Source organism: Aedes albopictus, chromosome 3 (assembly GCF_035046485.1).
Source record: "Aedes albopictus strain Foshan chromosome 3, AalbF5, whole genome shotgun sequence".
NCBI lineage: Eukaryota > Metazoa > Arthropoda > Insecta > Diptera > Culicidae > Aedes > Aedes albopictus.
Window position 1 is genome coordinate 259,648,071 of NC_085138.1, and position 23,954 is coordinate 259,672,024.

At 38.9% G+C, this 23,954-nt stretch overlaps 2 protein-coding genes across 6 annotated transcripts in view; one reads left to right on the plus strand and one right to left on the minus strand.

The window, feature by feature from the left end:
* The window catches only part of LOC109424489 (sprouty-related, EVH1 domain-containing protein 1), a 32,752-nt gene extending 31,656 nt beyond the window's left edge, over positions 1-1,096 (minus strand). For 3 of the 5 annotated variants that reach the window (XM_029877823.1, XM_062860409.1, XM_062860408.1), the window contains exons 1-2: positions 833-1,096; positions 606-774 (exon numbers count right to left, since the gene is read on the minus strand). In XM_029877823.1, coding sequence (XP_029733683.1) covers positions 606-774; positions 833-1,081 — 418 coding nt within the window. In that variant the 5' untranslated portion in view covers positions 1,082-1,096. The remainder of the gene's footprint in view (positions 1-605; positions 775-832) is intronic. The other 2 variants (XM_029877821.2, XM_029877822.2) reach the window with 1 other exon arrangement.
* The window catches only part of LOC109424482 (FGFR1 oncogene partner 2 homolog), a 434,776-nt gene that overhangs the window by 382,089 nt on the left and 28,733 nt on the right, over positions 1-23,954 (plus strand). The window lies entirely within an intron of this gene.

Sequence of the window (23,954 nt, forward strand, 5' to 3'; positions counted from 1 at the left end):
TGATGTTGTACAAAAATATAACTCAAAATTATTTAAAGTGGTATAAAACTATCCCAGTCTTGGGATACCTTAGGCAGTGTCAGATATTTCACCGACGTATGGCGTAACAAATACAAAATCTCACGCAAGCAGTAAACGAGTTCAAAATGATGAGCCGAAACAAAAAGTCAAAAAGCAACAAAAATAATTCATTGACAACAAAAATGAACATAAGGCCAACTTACCATATCGGGGATCAGTGGTGGTGTCAAGTAGAGATCAGGATTTGATATGATGTTTTAATTTTATTATCGTTTTGCGTATTATTCAGTTCATTTTTTCAACAGCACGACAATTTGCGTTTGTTATTTTGTTTTACAGAGTTTGTTCGGTTTTGTTCGGGCGCAATCAGAAGCGGTGTTCAAATAAAAGAGAAAAAAGAAAGAGAAACACAAACAGTAGCTAATTGCATTTCTAACAGGAGCAATGATATAATTTTAAAGAGCAAATCTCAAGAAGGCGCAAAAGTAGTTTTGCTTTCTATTGTAATAAAGATAAACTGGCTAGATCCACTAGATGGATTCGGCTGAATGTACGGACCGCTACCGGTCCGGTATGCTACTCACCATCAATAAGGTCATCGTAGGCACGAATGATTCCCTTGTCGAAAGCTCTCGCATCGGCCGCAGTTTGGAAGGTGAGCCCATTCCGCTGCTTGCCCGCCCGCCAATGATGGAACGTGGGCATCACTTTGAAGTACTGCAAATCTCTATTAATAACACAACTTAGTATAACCTAAAAGAAAGCAACATTAGTATGTTTTCATTCGATGCTCAAACCTGCAGACTCTTACTGTTTGGTCAGATATTCTTTGTCCATAGATGATGTATTCGTGACCGCCACCGTCCGGTGGCAGTCGTGCACGTTTCCGTATCGAAACGTTTGCCAGACCACCGCCTTGCAGTGGTAACCAACCTTCAGTACTTTCATCTCTGGCCATTACTTGTGCGCGTACTCTAACTAAGAAATCACTGCAATAAAAGATGTAGGTACAAATTAGTTTAAAACCGGTATCGTGCGATGACCGCGATAACGCGCTCATTCAAAGTGGTTTCATGCTAATGATCCGTTTGGAAATGGCAACGCTTAAAACAATACTCGTAGAATAGGATTTTAAAACAGTTTAACCTTCCTAAGATGTTACGCTGGGCGCTCCTTGATAGCGTAGTGCACGTTCAGCGAGCCTATCTGACCCAACTAACAATTGCAAGTCACAAACAAGCAAGCTTGCTGAATTGTTGCTTGATAATGGCAATGATAGCTAAACTAAAATTATGATCTACACTTTACTGTTTAAATGATTTTTCAATTGAGAGATTAGTCAATGTTCGACTTTACTCATCGATATTAACAATGATAAATTAAAACACTTTTCAAAAGTTTAACAAGAAATTTATTCGACAAGCATTGATTCCTTTACAAAAACGTTAAACAAAACATTTGTCTGCATCTTATTAAGCTGATGTATTGATAAGCATATGTTCCTGTACAATGTGATTTTCACTTGTCGAATAAACGCCAACAACCCGTCATAGTTTGACTCGGAACTTTGTTCGGATAGGGATAAATCATGGGTTCAGACAACCAAGTTATTAAAGAACCAATATTTTAAACAAATCACATAACATAAAACAGAAAAGAATTATGTAACTCAACATTGAGTGCCAAGAGACGTAGTCAACGTAAAAATGATGCATTTATTTATTATTATTAGTCTATAATAAGATATCTTGTTCCTTGATTATTATCAGCAGTTCGATTGATCGATGCATTTGACATTTCAGTGCTGTCGTGTTTACTAAATATAGTTCCCATAGTCACCTAGATAACCAAACAGCATTCAGAAGTCGACACATTTCAAGTATCCCTAAATATCCTCATGTACTATTTGTTGAACATTATATCAAGATTCCATGACAAAAATATAAATAAAAAAATGCCTAACGGATAATAACTGACGGAAATACTGACAGCGAAATCAGAATGGAAAACACCTGTTTTGGGTGAACAGCTGCTGAATTATAAGGCGTTGTTCAGTTGATTACCTCGTATTGTGCTAATTCCCCAAGCAGAGGAGAATAGCAAGTTTATAATTACGAAATCACATAACCTGTTTTTATATCTTGTTTTGTTATTATTAAATCATCAAGGCATAGCTTTTCCATAACAAATTTTGTTGGACAATCTCATTTTGTTATAATCAAGCTATCGATATACATTAACTAAATTACATTTAAATAGCATGTTTTGTTTAAGTACAAGTTTAGTTATTATTGTAGTATTGATCCACTTATCAGCAATAGCACAACAGTAACAAGTTTTGAAATCACAGCAACAATTCGACAATTATGACCTGTCCCTTTGTGTTGTTCAATTTTTTTATTCAGTTAAAAAGGAAATTTCTGAACGACTCCTTCTAAGAATTCCTTGAATAATTTTCGGATAAGCACTTGGAAGCTCTGGAGGAACTTTCGATATATCACTGGAGAAGTCTTCAAGAAAACTCCTTAATTTTATTATAAATTTCGAAGATAATGCTTCTGAGCAAATATTAGAATTCTTGGCAGAATGTTTTAAAAAAACTCCTGGAGAATCTTTCGGAAAAACTCCTGGTGAGATCCTCAAAGAAATTTTCAGAGAAATCTTGGAATGAACTTCAGGACTGATGATTACAGGAAATTCTGAAGAAATTCTTGAAGGGATTCTATGCAGTATTCTGGAGGAATTTCTAGAGGATTCTTTGAAAATCCATGAAAGATTCCGTAGAACTCCCGGAGAAATTTCTGGAAGATTTTTGGACTCATTTAATGAAAAGTTTATGACCAAATCTGTCGATGAACTTCTAGAAGAATTTTATGGCAAAGTCACTTCATAAACATATAAGGAGTTTTTGACGGAATCCTTAGAGAAATAAATAGGAGAAATTTTGGAAAAAAAATATTGCAAAATATTCTGGTGAAAGTGCTGTAGGAATAATCAGAGGAAGTTCAGGAGAAATAACAATTTTTTTTTTGAGGAATCCTTGTAGAATCCAGGAGGAATATTCGACATAATTCTTGAATCCAGGGAAAAATCGGAGGAATTAAAACAAAGTTTCCACTGGGACTTGACCAGCCTCGCTTCAACTTAGTGTTCTTAGAGCACTTCCATAGTTATTAATTGAAGGGCTTTTTTTGCCTGCCATTACATGAATTTGTATATTGTGAGGCAAGCACAATGATACATTATGCCCAAGGAGTCCAGAAAATTTTCCCGACCAGAACGGAAATCGAACCCGCCGTCTCCCCAATCGAAATCGAAGCTCGTCGTATTTGATAATAGAGAAGTTACTAAAGTTCGATTATCTTGCGACTTCAAATCTCTTAGAATGAATTAAAAGCTGACTATTTCTCGATCATTTGAAAATATTTCTTACGTCAGAGTGATGAACCTCATGTTATTGGCGGGCTTGTGAGACAAAGCGAATAATTTTATATAATAAGTATTATAACTTATTTAGTAACGAGTTTGATATCATAGCAAATTCTGCTCTCCGATCATTATCAATAACATATTAATATCAAAATTTATTATTGAAATATTTTCTGAATTCACTGTTATTAAGTTGTTATTGAAACTAACAAAACAAGTTATTGAAATTGTTTCCCATGAACATTTTTTTGTTATGGAATTTGTTTTTTTTTCCGCTTATGACAGACAAGTTCATAACACAATATGTTATGGTAATAACTTAGAAATAATCGATTTTATTATTCAGTTATTTTGCCCAAATAAGACAGCTCCTTATGCTGTTGTTATTCCCTTCTGCTCGGGTCACCACTGCTGAACACAAGTTCAGGAGTGATCATTATTGAGTCATGGGAAGATTATGTTTTGCTTTGGGTGCTGCATCTCACTATCTCTAGGATGGCGCAGATAGGAAGGCATGCGGATGGCAATCAACAGGTCTCGAGTTCTTATCCGGATTTAGGTAATTTTATATGTAATTCTTGTTTCTTAATAGGTGTTCATAACATGATCGCGAATAATTACACTCGTAAGAGTTCAACATTTTTGCATTTTATTTATTTTTGCCAATGCTTAATTAAAGCTTTCCTGTGTATTTGTACAAAGCTTTTTACAACAAAAAAAAATAAGTTGGTGCACAACATGATGCTTTATAACTTCGCCAAATTTGTGTGAACAAAATCCGAACATAAGTTGTACGTGAAAATAATTCAAATGTTATTCAACATTATGCTGAATTAATTCTTCATAATGGTGCCTGTTAAATGAGTGATTGTTAGTTGGGGAGTCATATTGACCCCAACATCCTACTAGGGTTAAGAACTTCAGTTTTGTGTCAACCTATGGTTTCGGTCATAGGGTTTTTATCTAACTTTCGTCTTTCTTAGCACCGACCAATAATGATCGAGTTTATTCTTCCGTCTAGCCCACATCCATTTCGGGTGAAACCTGAATTGAATTCCGGACACACTTTCTACGTGACACTATGGTACATAGGATGGTCGCAACGCAACGCAAATCAAATCATGTTTTCAAAAGGTAAATGAACAGAAAGATTTTAAAATAAGGTGGATGTAGCTTGAGAATAACGACCAATACATGTCAATTAATATTTTTGCCCACCAGATTATTATACGCCAACACAGTTCAACGCGGAAATCATTCTTTGTGATTGTAAAATACGATTTTTCGTATACAGAAAATCCACGCACACTTTTGCTTGCATCCTTCCTAGACGATGAAAGCTTGTTGTTTACATTTTATCGACGGGGAAAAGTGGTTTATTTGAATAATTGAATAGCTTTTGCTGCATTTTGCAGCAGTAAAATCCAACTTTGAAGTGCTACAGAGCTTTTCTGGGGTGTGAATTGAAGATTGGTTCAACAAGTGCAACTGGTGAAGTGAAAATTGAACGGTGATGAAGATCAGCTCGACTAGCTGCTGCTTTGGTGCGGTTGCCGTCGTCTAATGCAAAACGAGAAAAATTGTGAAGTCGCAAGAAACGTGAAATTTTGCGTAATTATTCGATTTTCAGTGCTAAGGAGGATGTTTATCGATAGTCTACACCTTTTTACTTGCATCTAATGAGGCATCGGCAGAGGTAAGTAGGAATATCTGAAATGATTTGTTATTTTCATTCTGAGCAGACGAATATTAGAGCATGCGACGAAGTAAATTTTTACCCTGTTTGCTTTCGAAACTGCTATTTTCAATTGTGAAACACATTTTCTAAGCAATGAGTGCCCGTAACGTGTTTTTTTAACTTATATTCTAAAATCATCATTTGTATGACATGTTTGATGTTCATATCAAATCTTTCAGCCACAATATTCTATAGCAGTTCATTTAAATTGTTAGGAAATATTACGTATTAGGTATTAAGTTCATTAATCCCTGGGTCTCCAATTCACCTTGTGGTTAAGTTATGGAACGCCAATCCGGAGCCGGCGGGTTCGATTCCTGTTCCAGTCGGGAAAATTTTCTCGGCTCCCTGGACATAGTGTATCATTGTGCTTGCCTCACAAATTCATGAAATGGCAGGAAAAGAAAGCCCTTCCGATTAATAACTGTGGAAATACTCAAAGAACACTAAGTTGAGGCGAGGCAGGCTAAGTCCCAGTGAGAATGTAGATTCATGAAGAAGGAGAAGAAGAAGAAGCAGAAGCACGAATATTTCAGAGATCCTTATTCTGATGCTTCAGGAGACTGTACTTTCCAATAAATATTCGAGTTTTATAGATTCAATTTTGTGTTTCAAATCAAGGATTCTACAAATTGGTAAGCAGAAAACCTGGAAGCAGCGGTCAACATAGCTCTGGTCCTCACAAGTTCCTACCTCATGCTTCCACGGGTCAAGCGATGACAAAGACCGTCGGCTAAGTTGTGTGCTTTGCTGGTACTGCAGTCTGGGCACTGTTGTCATTCTGACTTCTACTAGACAGATTTCGCTCCTGTAGACGAGACAAACGAGCGTGGGCGGTCTCCCTAGCCGACGAAAGCGCGAAAGCCGCAGGATGAATGTTACAATGCCCGTAAAAGGCACGCTGGTTCGAGCACCTTTGGAGCTTTTGGAGCTTTGAAAGCCTTTCTCAAGTGTCGACCACGCCATTAACATCTCCATCAAAAGTAACACCGAAGCTCCATCATTTCAGCAGGTAGAAACAGTCTTCCGTAGTATGAAATTCCCGGGGGCCGATCGCATATCAGCCGAGATGCTCAAATCTGACCCCGTAGTAGCTGCACAACAAGTGCATCAATTATTCCGCAGGATGCAAGGTGTCTAAGTAAAGGTGCTCAAAAATGACAATTTGACTGTATACAATAATTGGCGGGGTATCATGTTACTGTAAAGTGATCTGTTCCTCCTTCTGAGATTACATTTCTCCTGGATTTCCTTCTGTGAATCTCGGTAAAAGTACTTCCGAAGATATTCCAAAAGGAATACCATTCCCTGAAGGAACCTTTATAGAAATCTCAGAAAGAATTCCTAGTGGATTCCTGGTACTGTTGAATGCATGTCAGATGGATACCCGTTAAAGAATTTCAGAAAAAAACTCCTGAAATGATCACAGAGGGAACTTCTGAAGGAATCCTCGAATGACCCCTGGGAAAATATCAATTGAAAGAATGAAATAAAACAACGTTGGAATTTTCCAAAGTCATTCCGGATCTTTCCTGTAATCTTAAAAAAATCCTTAAAAATTTCCAGAAGGCAAAAGGAAGGAGCGAATTCCGGAAGGAACTTCTGGAGAAATACCGGAAGAAATCATGGTTGAAATTCACAGAAGGATGAATCTTAAAACTCTTGGATAAATCCGAGAAGCAACATCTGGCCAATCTTGGGGGAATCCCAGAAGGAGGAGGGAATCCCAGAAGAATTCCAGAAAGAGCTCCTGAATGAATCTTAGAAAGAACTCTAGGAGGAATTTGAGAAGAAACTTCCGTATGAAAATCCGAAGGGATTTAAAAACTTATGAAGGAATTCAGAAGAAACTTCTTAAGGAATGCCTGAAGCAATTCATGGAGGATTATCACCCTGCAGCAAGCGAAATGCCGTGAATACCAGGTCTCAACGCAACACGTGTTCATCGACTTCAAAGCGGCATACGACAGTATCGACCGCGCAGAGCTATGGAGAATCATTAATGAAAACGGCTTGCCTGGGAAGCTGACTAGACTGATTAAAGCAACGATGAACGGTGTGCAAAACTGCGTAAGGGTTTCGGGTGAACAATCCAGTTTATTCGAATCTCGCTGGGGGCTGCGACAAGGTGATGGACTCTCAAGCCTACTCTTCAACATCGCTCTGGAAGGTGTGATGCGACGAGCCGGGCTCAACAGCCGGGGAACGATTTTCACAAAATCCGGTCAATTTGCTTGCTTTGCGGACGACATGGACATTATTGCCAGAACATTTGGAACGGTACGGTGGCAGAGCTTTACACCCGCCTGAAACGCGAAGCAGCAAAGGCCGAACTGGTGATGAATGCCTCAAAAACAAAGTATTTACATGCTGGTAGGCGGAACCGAACACGACCGGATCCGTCTGGGTAGTAATGTTACGATAGACGGGGATACCTTCGAGGTGGTGGAGGAATTCGTCTACCTCGGATCCTTACTGACGGCTGACAACAACGTGAGCCGTGAAATTCGGAGGCGCATCATCAGCGGGAGTCGGGCCTACTACGGGCTCCAGAAGAAACTGCGGTCGAAAAAGATTCACCCACGCACCAAATGCACCATGTACAAAATGCTAATAAAACCCGGCTCATTTCACGTTGAGCATCCAAAGCCATCGCACAGTGGAGCACCTAGTACATCAAAACTGATCAAAATTATTTTGACGCATTTTCGCAACCCAAATGCAACCCAAATTAGTAATGAAACGTATTTCATAGTTTTCGTATTTTTTTATTTCGTCATTAGGGTGACCAATTTTATGATTGTAAAAGTCAAGATTTTTCGAAACTAAAATTTTTCAAAAAATCACAACTTTTGAACCAGTTGACCGATTTTAAATTTCTTTTTTTTGCTTGAAAGCTGTTGAGTTCTAGTTTTCAGCAAAAATACGTTCAGAGGGCCAAATAGTGTTTAAAGGCAAATAATATCATATAATAATATAATTATCACGATTTTTTCAAAGTTTTGCAACTTTTGAAATCGGAAACATCCGGAAGGTTTTCTTTCTGCATTTGAAAGAGGAACAATAGTTTTATCATACACTAAAAGCAGATTTTCCGGAAACAGCCGGAAAATCAACTTATTTCATTTTGAATGTACGGTAAAGGATTCCATCAAATATTTTTTTCAATATTTTCATATATTGTATGTAAATTCAACGTCAATTTGTTTGGGTTTCAAATTAACAGAATAACAACATTAGGGGTAAGGCGGTGAAGTTCTCTTACGGCAAGCAACCGTGCGCCTCCACTGGCTTTTTTTTTTAATAAACACGAAGTAGTGCTTAACCGTGCGTCTCCACTACCATAGAACTGGTAGACCGCCAAGTGACCACAACGCAAAAGTGACGAACCCGTTAGTGAAAAATCTGTGCAAGTTTTCGAAATAAAGTGACTAAATAGAGCTAGTATCCTTATTCAATTTTCCCTTCCTCCGCACTTGGGGTAGGCAACAGGTGACTGTTGCCACTTGAAGCGGTATTCAAAAGCGTGCATGGAGTCGATCTGATCTGGATTTGTTCTGATGTCCCATGGCCTCCTTTAGTGGAGGTGACCCGGGTGGCTCAAATGGCAGGAGCTTTTCTGCTTACTTTGATCCTAGGAATGAGTTCGGAGCTGTTACCACCTTACTACTAACAGGGATGGATGGAAGCAGCCTTCCAGTTGAGCCGTTCATCATCGGAAAAAAGCATCGAATATCTTGTTGGGCCTATCGAGTCTGCCGAAAGTGAAGCACAATGCAGCCGCTATGTTCTTCGCACGAGGAAAGTTACGCAGGTAGAAAAACTTCTTAAGATGACCGAACTGTATGACGGTACCGGAATTGAAGTTAAACTCCACCCAACACTGAAGACGAGTCGCTGTGTGATTTTTAGTGATGACTTGATGCGGAAAGATGAGGATGTCATTGTCAAGGAACTACAACCGCAAGGAGTTATTGCGGCACGAAGAATTCTCAAGAGCAACAAGGAACCCACCACTGCTGTTATCCTCACGTTCAATCGGCCAATCTGTCCTGAAACTGCCAAGGTTGGGTTATTGCGTGTAGCTACAAAACCCTACTACCCAAATCCCCTGCTATGTTTCCAATGTTTCCTGTACGGTCATTCTCGAACAAAATGTCCGAACACCAAGCTATGCCCCAACTGTTCCAATGATCACGAAGAAAGGAATCCATGCGAAGAACGACCATTCTGTCGAAACTGTAAAGGGTCACATCGACCTACCAGCCGCCAGTGTGAAATATACAAAACCGAAGCAGATGTAATCCGAACAAAAATTGATTACAATCTGTCATATGGTGAAGCTCACGCTAGAGTCGAAGCCGGAAACGGAAGTTATGCTGCGGTAGCTGCTGAACCACGACTCGATCATGCTAGACTAAACGCGCTGTCGCCCAAATGCAGGAAAAACAAGAACAAATCGCAAAGCTGGAAGAAAAATTACGAAGCAAAGATAACGTTGAAGAGCAGGCTCAGTATGATCATCGAACAAAACAGACAAAAAAATCAACGAACTTCTAGAACAGATCCGACAGAAAGAATCGAGAATCGAAAAACTCGAAGCACAAGTTGAAAACATGATGAAATTCTTCGACGATTCTCTTAAAACCTATTGTACTGCACAAGATGTCCTCTAGGCGAATTGGTTTCTACTTGTAGAGCTCTTCAAGTAAACGATAAAACGATTATGAAATTGTCAGTTTCTGTTGCTGCTGCAGCTTTTATGTTGGAAGATAAGTTAAATTGAGTTACAATATTAAATTCGGGATTAGTTTCTAATACGATTGGGGATATTTCCGTACTGTAACAAGGTCGTTGACTGCCAAGCGGAATTTATCGTATATATGTTGCAAGATGCTTCCAAAAATTGCAACGCGCCTAGATGAAAATGCGATAATCGAATATTTGAAATCAGTGAATCAAAATTCAACCATCGCGCAACAAAAATGACATTGTCGCAACCTGTATTTGTTGCGACAAAACAACCCATGCGACATAAGTTTGTCCCAACTTGAAAATAATGAGATTAACATCGTACACCACGAGTTTAGTGATTTTGAAGCCTTGCATTGCGATATTCGAACGGTAACTTCGAGTCGGTAAACACTGCAACTCTGGTGAAGCTCTATCATCAAACAGTTTCGACTTTGGGTTAGTAATAATTGATTATTCACGAGTTGAAAAGTACGCAACAAATTCAGCTTCCGTTTTGTCTGCAACAAAAAATTTCGAGATCATGTCATTATCTGTCACCAGTAGGGATAAAGACTAATCGTCGCACCTTCTTTGTTGCTTCTTTTGTGCCTCTTTTGTCTGACAATTCTCTTCACTGTTTGAAATTATTATTTCAGGTCACAAGAGCAGTTTTCATGAGTTTTCTCAACATGGCTTCCATTGTAGTCCACGTAGACGTCATTAGTTTTCGGTGATTTTAAGGCTCAAATAACCATCATTCAGTCATCAGCAATCATCAAATATTCAAAAGCAGTTTTCTTCCTCTAAGTTACAAAACCGTCATTGAAATTTCACTGTTATCCAGATGGTGACTAGAATGCAGTGATAAAATTGTATCAACATTGGTTGAGATTTCAGCGAGAAAACTGCTTTTGAGTTTTCGCTAAACGATGATGGTTTGTTTCCTCTTAACCAACATCACCATAAGATCGCCTTAAATTCATTTCCACTGAAGCAAGAGTTGCAAGCGTAACTTAAAAGCACTTAGATTTATAACGTTCTCCACCAAAAAACCGCCTTTAGTTTATTTCTACTTAGCAAAGGGTAAGAAGTGTTACTCAAGAGTACTCTGATTTATGACGATTTTGATGAGGATTTATGCCAACTTTGCCGAGAACGCCATATATCAAATTGTAAACAAATAAATAATTGCGTGTACCGCGGTGAATTTCGGAATAAAATGAGCCGGCAATTGAAATTGGGCTCTCTCATACATCAAAGTTCATCAGCAGCCTGGTACCACCGCCAACCGGGAACCAGCCTTGATGCAGTGCAGTGCCAGGTTCCTCCGGTAAGCGTTCCCGAAAGGTAAGTTAATGAGTTTAACATTGTTCATCATTGTCTGCAGATTGAAGAATTAGTCACCAATTTTATGGGAATCGACGTCCTGGATAACCGAACCAACCTCTTCTCGGATGCTGAAACCAGAGGAGTTTTGCACTGCGCGGCGTCAGGGTCAGTTGTCGGGACGGGTGATCCTGGTTGGCAGCGGTAACGGATCGACACCCGGAATTTGATGCTTGTGGATTTTTTTTTTAATTTTTCGTCTACCAAACTATTCTTATTCAAGAACAAATACTCTTGCTCAAGAATGGTTGATTGAAGATAACTACAAGAGGCTCTTAAAACTTACGTTAAGGTCAATAGTTCTTGTTGTGTTTGTGGTTTTATGCACTGAATCTCAAGTATTCTTCGAGATGTTTATAAAACCATATATTGATGAAGAGTAGTTGTGCTCAGTAGAAGCTATTATAAGATAAATTAGGCTATGAAATGCTTTGATAAAACTATCATAAAAACAAATAAACCCAAATAGAATCAAGAATGTCACTTGGGAGTCAACACCGGTTTGAGGATTGGGAAAGTGCAGTACCACCCTCACTTCCAAGAGAAGCGCAGCAGGCAGGGGAAGCTTTCCAGGACGCCTTACTCCAACCTGTTGAAAGTGTTCCCGCTGTTGCGGCCGGTAACATAGAAAACAGACCAAACCAAGAATTACTTATACGAAATCGCTTATCTCCCCCCATCCCACCAGAAACTGACGAATATAACGGGTTAACCCGTTAACGCCCAAGGTGTCTCACAATTCAAATCTTCAAATAAATATGTTATCAAAGGTCAAGTTCCAATAAAATAAACATGATTTGACGAAAAAAAATTAAAGTCTATGGTGTAGTTCCAAAAAAATTCTTCATTGTAGGTCTTCAATATCTGATAATTTTCTCGAGCTCTATTTCAGCACAACTTCTACGCTATCGTTATATTCTGATCCGTATAGATACAATACAGCTCTAAACAAGTAAGAGAGATGATAACCACTCAAAAAGAATAGAAAAAGAACTTTTATGCAATTCAGTATCATAATTTATATTTTATCTAACTCATTTTGGTATCATAATGGCCATTTTTTCCGAACTGGTTCATTATGCAACTGAAATGAGTTGTATAATGAAAAATAGTTGTATAATGTTCATAATGCAACTCATTTGAGTTGCATTATGAACATTATGCAACTCAAATGAGTTGCATTATGAAAAAAATCATTGCATAAAATTTTGTATGGAACTCGTTGCAAAACTCGCTTTTTTCAGCACTCTTCGTATTTATCCAACTCGGCAAGCCTCGTTGGATAAATGTACGACTCGTGCTGAAAAAATCAACTTTTTGCAACTCGTCACATAAATAACTATTAAATTGGGGCAGAAATATAACCCGATAAACGCCTAAAAGTATGCAATGTATGGTCCTTGTAATTTCATGTAGTTTCGACTGCAGTGTTCAACATTCCTCAAACTTATTTTTTGTAACATCAAATAAAGAGTGCTCATTATGTGTAGCATAACCAAACGTTAAAATACTGTAGAAGTTATATTTTACACAGATAATGATTTCTAATAAAGTAATTGAGTTTTTCCTTTAGTTCCCCCACAAACTCTCTTTACGTACTCACCATACGTAAACTTTTCAGAAATGTTGCATGTTTTTAAAAGAAAATCGTGTTAAATACTGTTCCTTACACACCAAACGCTTTCAGCAATATTTTGCTGAATTTTGCCGAGCTGAAGGGTTCAGCAAAATTTTTTGCTGAACTTTTGGCAAAGTTTGCTGAATTTCAGCAAAACGTTACTGGTGATCGGCAGAGTTTACTGAACAAATCAGCAAAATTTTGCTGAATTTCAGCAAAATGTTTACTGAAACCTTCAGCTCGGCAAAATTCAGCAAAATTTTGCTGAAACCCTCAATCGATTTTTGGTGTGTATAATTTGTATCGTTTGACAGATACGTATTTCGACCTCAACTATAAGGTCGTCTTCAGTGTCTCGTACTTACAGGTATTCCACTAACACGCCCAGGTTCATCATCATTCCATGTTTTGATATAAAATTTCAACCAGATATACTCTACACGGCCTCTCCACTTATGTTTGCACTACTCCATGATTCTTTATTCGTGAACAATATGTGGGTTTAATGATGCTAGTCTGGGCACTATCAATGTTACAACCACCCAAAAATTCAATTTTGTTCGGTCTACCAATTGCAATTTAGAATTACGTACAAAAGTCTGAAAAACATAACGCTGGGGGGAAGAACATTCCCGGTAGAAATCTCTGAAGGAATCCCGAGAGGATTTACTGAAGGAATTCTGAGAGGCATATCTGGTAGAATTCTGAGGGAATCTCAACTGAAACCTTGATAGGAATCCCTGAAATAATCACAGGAGAAATCCTGGGAGGAATTGCTGTATAAATTCCGAGCAAGGATCCCAGCTCGTAGCAAGAATTCCATTAGGATTCTCTGAATATGTTTCGCCAGAACACTTTGAAAGTATACTAAAATGAATCTGTAAAGTAATACCATGAAAGAACGGTGGTTAAAATTTCTGAAAGAATCCTTTCAGGTTTTTCTAAAGCAATTCTGGCAGAAAACTCCGAAATTTTTCACGAAGGAATCCTGTAAAGAATACCTGATGGAATTCTTAGAGAGATGATCATGATTCCTGATGAATTCTGGTCCGGCCGGTCAGAAGCTGAGCAGGTATTGCTGTAAGAACCATAGAAGATGTCTCTATGATCTAGGATTGCCTGAAAAAAAATCTCGGAAGAAATCTATATTTTTTCATATTTTTCTTTCGAGAGGAATCCCTTAAAAAGTCACAGCAGGAATCCGAGAAGGAATCTCTGAAACAATTCCAGCACAAATCCCAGAAGGAATGCAGAAAAGAATAACTAAAAGAATCACAGCAATCTCGGAAGCAATATCTGAAGGAATCCTTGGAATAAACCTGGGAAGATTCTTGAAAGGAACACCTGAAGAAATCCTGGAAAGAATTCCTGAAAGCATCTCGAAAAAAAAACTCAGCTCATCTAATCTCATCTCAATTCTTCATTCCACTCTTTAGCCTCTACCTTACTGTCTTCTTTGCCCTCTAATCCTCTATCATAACCTTAAACCCTACCATCTGCCATACCCTCTACCCCATACTCTACCATAACCACTGCATTATCCTTTACCATACCCTCTAGTCTATATTGTATTTAATCATACCGTCTACCCTACTCTCTACCCTAACCTTTTTCGCACCCTCAACCCAACACTCTATCCTATCCACTTCCCTACCGTCTACCCTAATCTTCTACTCCACTTCCTCTACTGTATCCTTCATCCAAACCCTCTACCAGACCGCCTTCTCCACCGTTTACCCTACCCACTACCCTACCATACTCATCAAGCCTGATCGATAGATACCCATATTGCATGGCACCATTGTTTAAACTCTCATTCCGTGGCCGCCATCTTGAATATGGTCCGCCATCTTGGATTTAAAATTATGTTAAATATCGATTTTTGATTTCTATTCATCAAGCCCGATCGATGGATACCCATATTGCATGGTATCATAGCTCAAACTACCATTCCGTGGCTGCCATCTTGGATATGGTCCGCCATCTTGTATTTCAAAATGCCGTCGGATATTCATTTTTGAGTTCTACTAATGAAGCCCGATCGATAGATACCCATATTGCATAGTATCATAGCTAAAACTCTCATTCCGTGGCCGCCATCTTGGATTATGGTCCGCCATCTTGGATTTAAAAATGGCGTTAAATATTGATTTTTGACTTCTACTCATCAAGCCCGATCGATAGATTAGATACCCATATTGCATGGTATTACATATCAAACTACCATTCCATGGTCGCCATCTTGGATATGGTCCGCCATATTGGATTTTTAAAATAGCCTCGAGTATTCATTTTTAAGTTCTACTTATGAAGCCCGATCGATAGATACCTATATTACATAGTATCCGAAGCAGAATTGCCGTTAAAAAGCATATATTCTGGAGTTTTGACCGCCATCTCGGAACCTAAGCCGTCATCTTGAATTCCAATAACCCTACTACCACATCCGAAGGAATGTGTATGCCAAATTTGATTGAAATTTCTTGACGCATTCCAGAGCTATGCCGGTACATTGATACATACACTATGTTTCATAACTATAGATCCAAACAATATTTTTTGATACTCGGATATGTAGAATGAATTTGAATCATATTGTTCTCCTGTTTAATTCATTATTTAGAGTAGACATGAGAAAAGTAATAATTCGATATTTCATGTGTTCTCTGAATCTGATAAATAATCTTATATAAATTCCCTTGTTTCATAACAATAGATCCAAGCGAGAATTCATTCTAGTTAATTTAACCTACACAAAACATTCAACATATCAATAATGTGTAGTCACTCTTTTGTTCTTAATAAGCTCAAACAGCCTAACCAGAATACTTTTAATTTACTTTTTATGGATTGTATTCCACGTTCAAACAACTACACGGTTTAGATTTGGAAAACATCCGTACGGCTTATTTTATTCACACACTGCTTTTATAATCAACCCTACAAATTCTCAATGGGGTTCTGGTCAGGGTAAGGAGCTGACATTTCTTCAATCTGAATAAGCTTTTCACGAAACTAAGCCATATTTGCTTGAACCGTGTGAACAAGTGTAGTCATGATCTTGATAAAACATTGTCTAATTTGTTAAAGGGCGTTGCTGCAAGAAAGGATAGTATATATTTTTCAGGTTCAGAAGCTCGGCACATCCCTGGATGCTCGTCCATTCGAGTCGACAGAACCCTCTCCATACCATCATACCGCCACCCCCGAGAGATTCCTTGAGAAGTAACGTGATTGTTTTCGTAAATCTCTCCAGTACGAAAAAAGCCATTCGGTTTTTACATGCTGAACTTCTTTTCGACCAAAAAGGTCTCCCAAAGTGTCGAATATGTCTTGAGAAGCCAATCAAATAAATATTTGAACGAATAACAGTTGATTCGCCGCATGTTGAAGGACCATCCTATCTCGGTATATCGAGATGAGCAGAATGAACTGTAATATGTTGAAGAATTTAGAGATCGAAATGAAGAACCAATTTTTAAACTTTTGTAGCTAAGGAGAACCTTTCCCAAACAGATATAATTTCACCTTCTCAGAATAATTAACACTTTGGAAACCAGGTACAGTAACCTGTAAAAATAGTGTATTGACAAATCGAGAAAAAATCTAGATTGAAAACCATCGGAATTGAATAAAGACAGGGAGATAAAGTGATAATCACCTTCAAAGAACTGTAATCAGTTTTTCTACCTTTTAATTCTGCTCTCTATGCCGCCCTGTAGAGGGCAGTATTTAGAGGTACAAAAATGAATACACTCATTCGAAGAGGGTATTCTGCATAGAGGATTCGAAAAGTCGGTACAAGATGATCTGTAGAACATCAAGATGTCAAGATGTGGTATCAACTGTAGTACGTAATTTACTCCAATCTCACGCATGTTATAGCAATCAAATCTTGAGCACGAAATCTTATTATGGTTCAAATGTTGTGGAGCTCATTCCATTTCTTCACGTTGATCGTGTGAACATTCTTTCAGGACTCTATAAATTGTCAAACGCGAGACGTCTAGTGCTACCTAGTTCTTTCTTTAACCGATTCAAACTTTTTAGCGAATTCATTGCGATCCTTATTCCGTTTTGTGCGATTATACAGCTTCATCGTGTTTTCTTTCTGCCGTATTGAATTACATCTTAAAAGAAAATTACAACGGCACGTTGAAATCTGCATACACGACGAGAAATTTCACAAACTGTTAAACACATGTCTTGATGTGTCAAAATCTTTCTTATTCCAACTTCAGATATATATTTTGCACATGGCATATTAAAAATTGAAGTTTACATGTAACAATACGTCAAACGCCGAAATAAACCTGAGCACAGAACCTAAAACAAAGCGTTGATATAGGCACAACGAATGACTTACATGTATTGGATCTATAGTCATGAAACAAAGGGATTTCAGTTTTTTTAATTTTTCTGTATACACACATGTGCATGAATAAAATTATATGGTAGTATGTGTAAGGCACATGGGTAATCATAATGGCGTAGTGCATGAAATTATCAATTGCACTTTGAATAAATAGCATATAAATATTAGATGGATCTATAGTTATGGAACAGAGTGTATATACATACGTACATACATATCAACATACAAATAGACAAACATACAAACATATAAACATACAAGCATACATATATACATGAAATCATACATACATTGACTTTTGTATGTATTGATAAACTGCCCCTATTCGCATAACAGTCCCATGTTTGCTGGGTTTCCTATTCACATGGGACTGTTGTGCGAATGGGGGCAGTAAACAACTCTGCCGAAGTAAAGAACTATAAATCATTAATTATTGTCTAGATTCCTGGGAAATTAATTATTTTCGCATTGGAAATGTAGCTCATAGATCGTGACAATATGTCATCTTTGCAGTATCGTTTACGCCACCTAGTGAACCAGTCACAAACTATATTGTCCACTATGAGCAAGGTATGGGTGTGGAGAGCATCTTCTCTGAAGAAAGTATTCTAAAATTTTGCATATTTCTGGAGATATTCACATCAAAAGGACTATCCTATTTATAGGACGCTGGGCGTTCGGGGCATCTGTCCTATAAATAGGACGCTGGGCGGATATGGGTTAAGAAAAATCCCCATACTAGCATTATTAATACAGTCACTGATGCACAAACTCGAAGTAATCACGAATAAGGCATTTTATGAGACGTTTCAAATCAGCTGTTTTTTTTTAATGTTTTCCAGTTTTGAAGTCCAACCGCTGGGCCCATTTATTTACATTTTCGCTAGCATAACATGTGACACAGGCCCATCAAATAAACGGAGTTCATTCATCTGCAAAAATGCGTCAATCCGCCCACTATAATCAATATCCGTAGACCGTGGGGAGGTTTTTTTATCTGCTAGTGATATCATGCACCTCAGGGGATTGATAAATGCCACATTAGAAATCAAAACATTTCTGTCAGCAAAAATCTGATTGGGGCTCACCACATGTTATGCTACTTTTCGCGAAAACAAAAACATCAAATGTAAACAATAACAATGAGCGGCCCATCGGTAGCACGTCTCGTAAAATAGCTTATCGCCCTCGGCCGACCATAAAAATCAATGCTACGCAACAAATCGATCACCCTCCTCCGGAGCGGGGTCCGTAAAACCAACGCCCAAGAACTCGCACTGGTCCTGACTATAGACGACTAAGTACATTCCTATAGCGGCAGCTGGTGCGAGGAGACTTGCCAACTCTCAGGCAAGAAGACAATATTTTCCATAAGAATAATCCTCCGCCGCTTCATCGAATCTCTCTATATCACCTATCCAGCAAACATGTCCAGACTTCAAAGACAGTACAAACCAAACATTCTTAATCCAGTGGAATATCCGCAGTGTCTGGGCCAACTACAATAAATTCCGAAAAATAGTAGATGAGCGGTTGCCCATCACAATATATCTCCAAGAAATGATGACAAGCCAAACATCGAACCTGCTAAAGAACCGATATCACTGGACCATCTGCAGCCGTCCCGAGAGTTTAGGAAACGGTATCGCTGGTCTCGGTGTGCGCAGAGATGTACCTTTCCAAGTAACTCAACAAGATTCAGGCTTGCACACCTGTGCAGTCCGAATTGGTAAACCGTGGAACATCACTGTGGTATCCATTTATGTGCCACATACGCTAAACGATCAGGAGCTTATCGGTAAGTTGAACGATCTTTTACTAACCCTCGAGCCTCCATTCTTGCTCTGTGGAGATTTCAACGCACCTCATGAGGTGTGGGGAAGCAGCAAGTCTAACCGTCGCGGTCAGTTACTCCTGGAGTGGGCGGTGTACCATGATCTTCTGGCTTTGAATGACGGATCTCCAACGCACTATCACGATACATCGGGCTCTTTCACTGCAATCGACGTCTCCTTCGCCTCCATTTCACTAGCTTCGAATTTTTTTTGGCACTGCGAGGACGACCTTCATGGTAGTGATCACTATCCTATTAACATTAGATCCAGAAGCAGGCTCCCAATCATCAGGTCAAGACAAAGATGGTTCTACAAGGACGCTGATTGGACCAAGTTTGAAATCGCTGCAGCTCAAAAGATTCCAGCTGATATAGAGGCCATATTGAAAACATCACCAAAGGCATTTCGAAGCAGGCTTAGAATCGATTCCGAGGACAAAAGGTGTATCCGGGAAGAAGAGCCAGTTATGGTGGAATAAAAAAGTCGAAGAGAAGATCAAAATGGTTCTACCCCATTACCCCGAATGCCACTACCCCGAACGCCATTACCCCGAACGCCACTACCCCGAAAGTCATTACCCCGAATAGGCCATTACCCCGAAAGCCGTTACCCCGAATGGGCCATTACCCCGAACACCACTACCCCGAATGGGCCACTACCCCGAACGCCATTACCCCGAAAGCATATTTTTAGATGGGTTATTCTGATGATGGGTATTTTATATTTTTATTATTTTAATAACATTACTGACAGCTTTAATACCAGAAGATATCATTGTAAAGAATAACCTTAAAACATAATAATGGAATAATACGTATTAGAGATGATCTTGTATGAGATAGAGCTGTCAGCAAAGGTCCTTCAAATACTGGCTATCGATATTGGCTCATTAGGCCGAAAAGACATTTGGCCAAAGTATCACTAATAAGCCTACTGATCATTAGGCGAGATCAAATAATACAAATTGCAAAATTGGCCCGGAAAGAACATTTTATAGTTACACACTTAAAAATTCTGAAATTTGCACGAGACCGAAACATCAATGAACGTAAACATTTTCAAGACTGAATCACAAATTGGACTCAATTTTACGCGCATGGTTGGTTGCGTTAGATGTCAACAAATCCACTTCACCAGAAACGTAGAATCAGTATCACATTCATCTGCCACCTTCCAACTCGGTGAAATAGCCGAGAGGTAAGAGATGTGGCTCACAATCAGCAGATCCTAAGTTCGAGTCCAGGCATGTTGATATTATACTTTTATATGTTTTATTTATCAGTTCGGTTCTAGCGATTGCTAGACGCTAAGAAAATATAAGTCCTGGGAGACGTAAATTTACATGTTTTGACCTCTAAATTTGTGTCTTTGAAGAAGCTCGTATATGTCAGGTTCAGGACACCTAAAATTGCATGATTTTTTTTAGGTGTGTAGAAAAAGAAAAAATCTTTTAAGGAGGAATAGACAATTTGGTAATAAAACTCAATAACAGTGTAACTTAAAAAAAACATTCCTAAAATGTGAAAAAATGTGATTGATAGGTTGGCCGCCAATAAGGTCTGCAAGGATATAACTAGAAAGAACAGCATATAAATTAAAGAAGGGCAAATCTCCGATGGGACCATTCATAAATTACGTAGACCGAATTTTGGTCACCTTGGTCCTCTCCCCCTCCTCATCGTAGAATTTTAAAAGACAATTACACCGTCTTCGGCCAGAGGCCGCACAGACTGTACATTACTAACATTAGACAATGGACAACACGTATAACACTCAGTGGCCCAGTGGAGTATTTTCTGTTTTGACGAAAAGTTTTCCTCGACCGGAGCGGGATTCGAACCCACACTCCGAGGCATGCGAGATACCTAAACGACTAACGCCGCTAACCGGTCGGCCACGAAGTCCACGATTTGTTCATATAAAAATTTGTAAATTTGTATAGAACTAGAATTTGGATAGACCCTCTCCTACTTACATAGTTTATGCACGGCCCCTATACATAAATCTGCAAAGGGCAACATGGCTACCAAACAACTCTGTAACAATATAAGTCGAAAGAACAGCCCAACTTTAAAAGAAGGAAAAACACTAGATGGAATTAATAGAGATATGTCGCCAAACAACACGGTAACGACGTAACTAGAAAGAACAGCCTATAAATTAAAGAAGGGCAAATCTCATATACAGTAAGCAGCTTTCACTCCCAGTAAATTATATAAGTGCAGCTAGAAGAACAGCCTTTCATGAAAAGAAAAGCTACAGTTTAGTCGCCAGAAAAAAAAATAGTTAATTTGGTCCAACGATGCTGGATCTACCTTGCTAAGTGAACTGAACTGAATATCTAAAATCCAGTCCAGTACTAAAATCTTGAAAAAAATATTCAGAGAACAATTTTAGGGCTTGATGTTCTGGAAACTGATCATCAAAATCAAAAGAAAATCAAAAGAAATCTAGTTGCCAGTTTGGCCGCAAGTCAGTTCTGAAAAATTTTACTTGAAAGAACAGCCTATTATTCAAAGAAGAACAAATCCGCTATGGAGTTAGTTATTCGTTTGCAAATAAACTACGTAACACTCAAACTCGAAAGAACAGCTTCTGATGAAAAGAAGGAAACATTTCTATAAAGAAATTAACAGTTTGGCTACCAAACAACTCTGCAATAGTACACGGTTGGAAACTGCAAACTCAAAAGAACAGCCTATTTTTAAAAGAAGGCAAATATTTGAAGAAGTGTAGTTTGATAACCAGCATAATCGTTTGCCACCAGTTACAATCGTGCTTGAGGCCAACCAACTTTTAAAAGAAGGGAAAATGTCAGTTTGAAATACTTGTAGTTTTTATAGCCATAGCTATAAGTTCAAAAGAGCAGCTAGTTTAAAATATGGAAAATTTGTCTTTACTTGTCTTCTTAATTTCATTACGTTTGCTGCTTTCGTTTTTACGAACCTTACTTTTGCATGAAGCATAACATACGGAAACCTAAGGGAAACGGAACCTATCTTAAACAATGTGCTCCCATTGTCATGCTATCTAAAACGAAGTAAATAAGAGCTATTTGATTTGTGTTTAATTTTTATATTTTTTTACTCGTTACAAAAAGAAAACGGAAAAAATCGGTACCTAAATCGTCTGTTTAAGAATAGAATTAACATAGGGGCATAGGATGGAGAAGAGTATTCATACCTACACTAGTAACTGATTGCCCTTTTCTAACTTATAACCACCTTCATCAACTTCTAATCGGTCACCACTTTTTTGGTGATCTCCTGAACGATTCGGGGTAATGGCCCTTTCGGGGTAGTGGCTTTCGGGGTAATGGCTTTCGGGGTAATGGCTTTCGGGGAAATGGCTTTCGGGGTAATGGCCCATTCGGGGTAATGGTTTTCGGGGTAGTGGCCTATTCGGGGTAATGGCATTCGGGGTAGTGGCGTTCGGGGTAATGGCGTTCGGGGTAATGGGGTGGAGCCGATCAAAATACGACGAAAAGCTCTACGAAAGCTTAAGAAAATGAAAGACGACGACCCTGCCAAGGCAACCGTCAAACAAAAGTTCAACATCGCTAAAATAGAAGCACGGAAGATTGTAGATGAAGCTAAGAAAAAATCCCGGAATGAGTTCCAAAGTATCTTCGACAGCAGCTCGTCCGCGTCAGAGCTATGGCAAAGTTTCAATAAACTCAAAGGAAGGAAGCAACTGAAAGGCCCGGACTCATTTTAAACGATGAACACACTAGCGACACGGCAGTTATAGCAGACCATCTAGCCGAATTCTTTGCAGCGACATCATCTACCGAAAAGTACCCCGAAGAATTCCAGTCAGAGAAGCGAAGCTGTGAACAACGCGATATAGATCATGAGACCAACGAAAACGCCCTGCTTGACGAGGAGTTTTCCATTCAGGAACTTTTCAGGGCCCTGGAACACTCAAAACGGACATCAGTCGGACCGGATCTGATTGGATATCCAATGTTTCAGAGACTACTTTTCCATTGCAAAAGAAGCCTGCTGCATGCCTTCAACCGAATTTGGAGAACACGACAGCTGGAAGGAAAGCGTGATCATTCCTATTCCTAAAAATGGTGGACTCAAGAACGACATGAATGACTTCCGTCCCATTTCCCTTACGAGCTGCATTGCAAAAACCATGGAGCGAAAGGTGAACCATCGGCTTGTCACCCATCTGGAAACCCAGGGCGCCCTGCATCAGCGACAATTTGCCTTCAGAAAAGGAAAAGGAACAACCAACTATCTAGCCGAGTTTGACGATGTAATAACAGCAGCAGCCAAAAAAGGAGAACATTGCGAAATCGTTACCTTAGATATAAAGAAAGCATATGATAGAGTGTGGCACCGCAACCTCCTAGAAACGGTGATTGAAAACCAACTGGGAAGTCGGATGAACAATTTCATTTCCAGTTTTCTGCAGCATCGTACAGAAAGAGTCTGCTTCGGCGGACACCTATCCAAAATGGTACACCTGGAAAACGGTGTGCCTCAGTCCTGTCGGTAACACTTATTCTTCTTGTAATGAACGGCTTGTTTAAAGTTGTCCCAAAAAACGTACAATTGTTTTTGTACGCAGATGATATTGTCATAATTGCAACCGGAAAAAGAGTTGGGTAACTCTCGCTGAGACCGGCCCACTATTTACACCTTGTCTTCAAAAATGTTTAAGGTGCCGATTTTCTGAAAGCCCTTGCTAAAAAAGTAACAAAAATGCATTTGGTTACTCAAATTGATGGACCCCCGTTAGTTTGCGCCACAACAATTTTTGCAGACCCCTCGATTTTGGACAAATGGTGGCTCATTCAAACCGTTA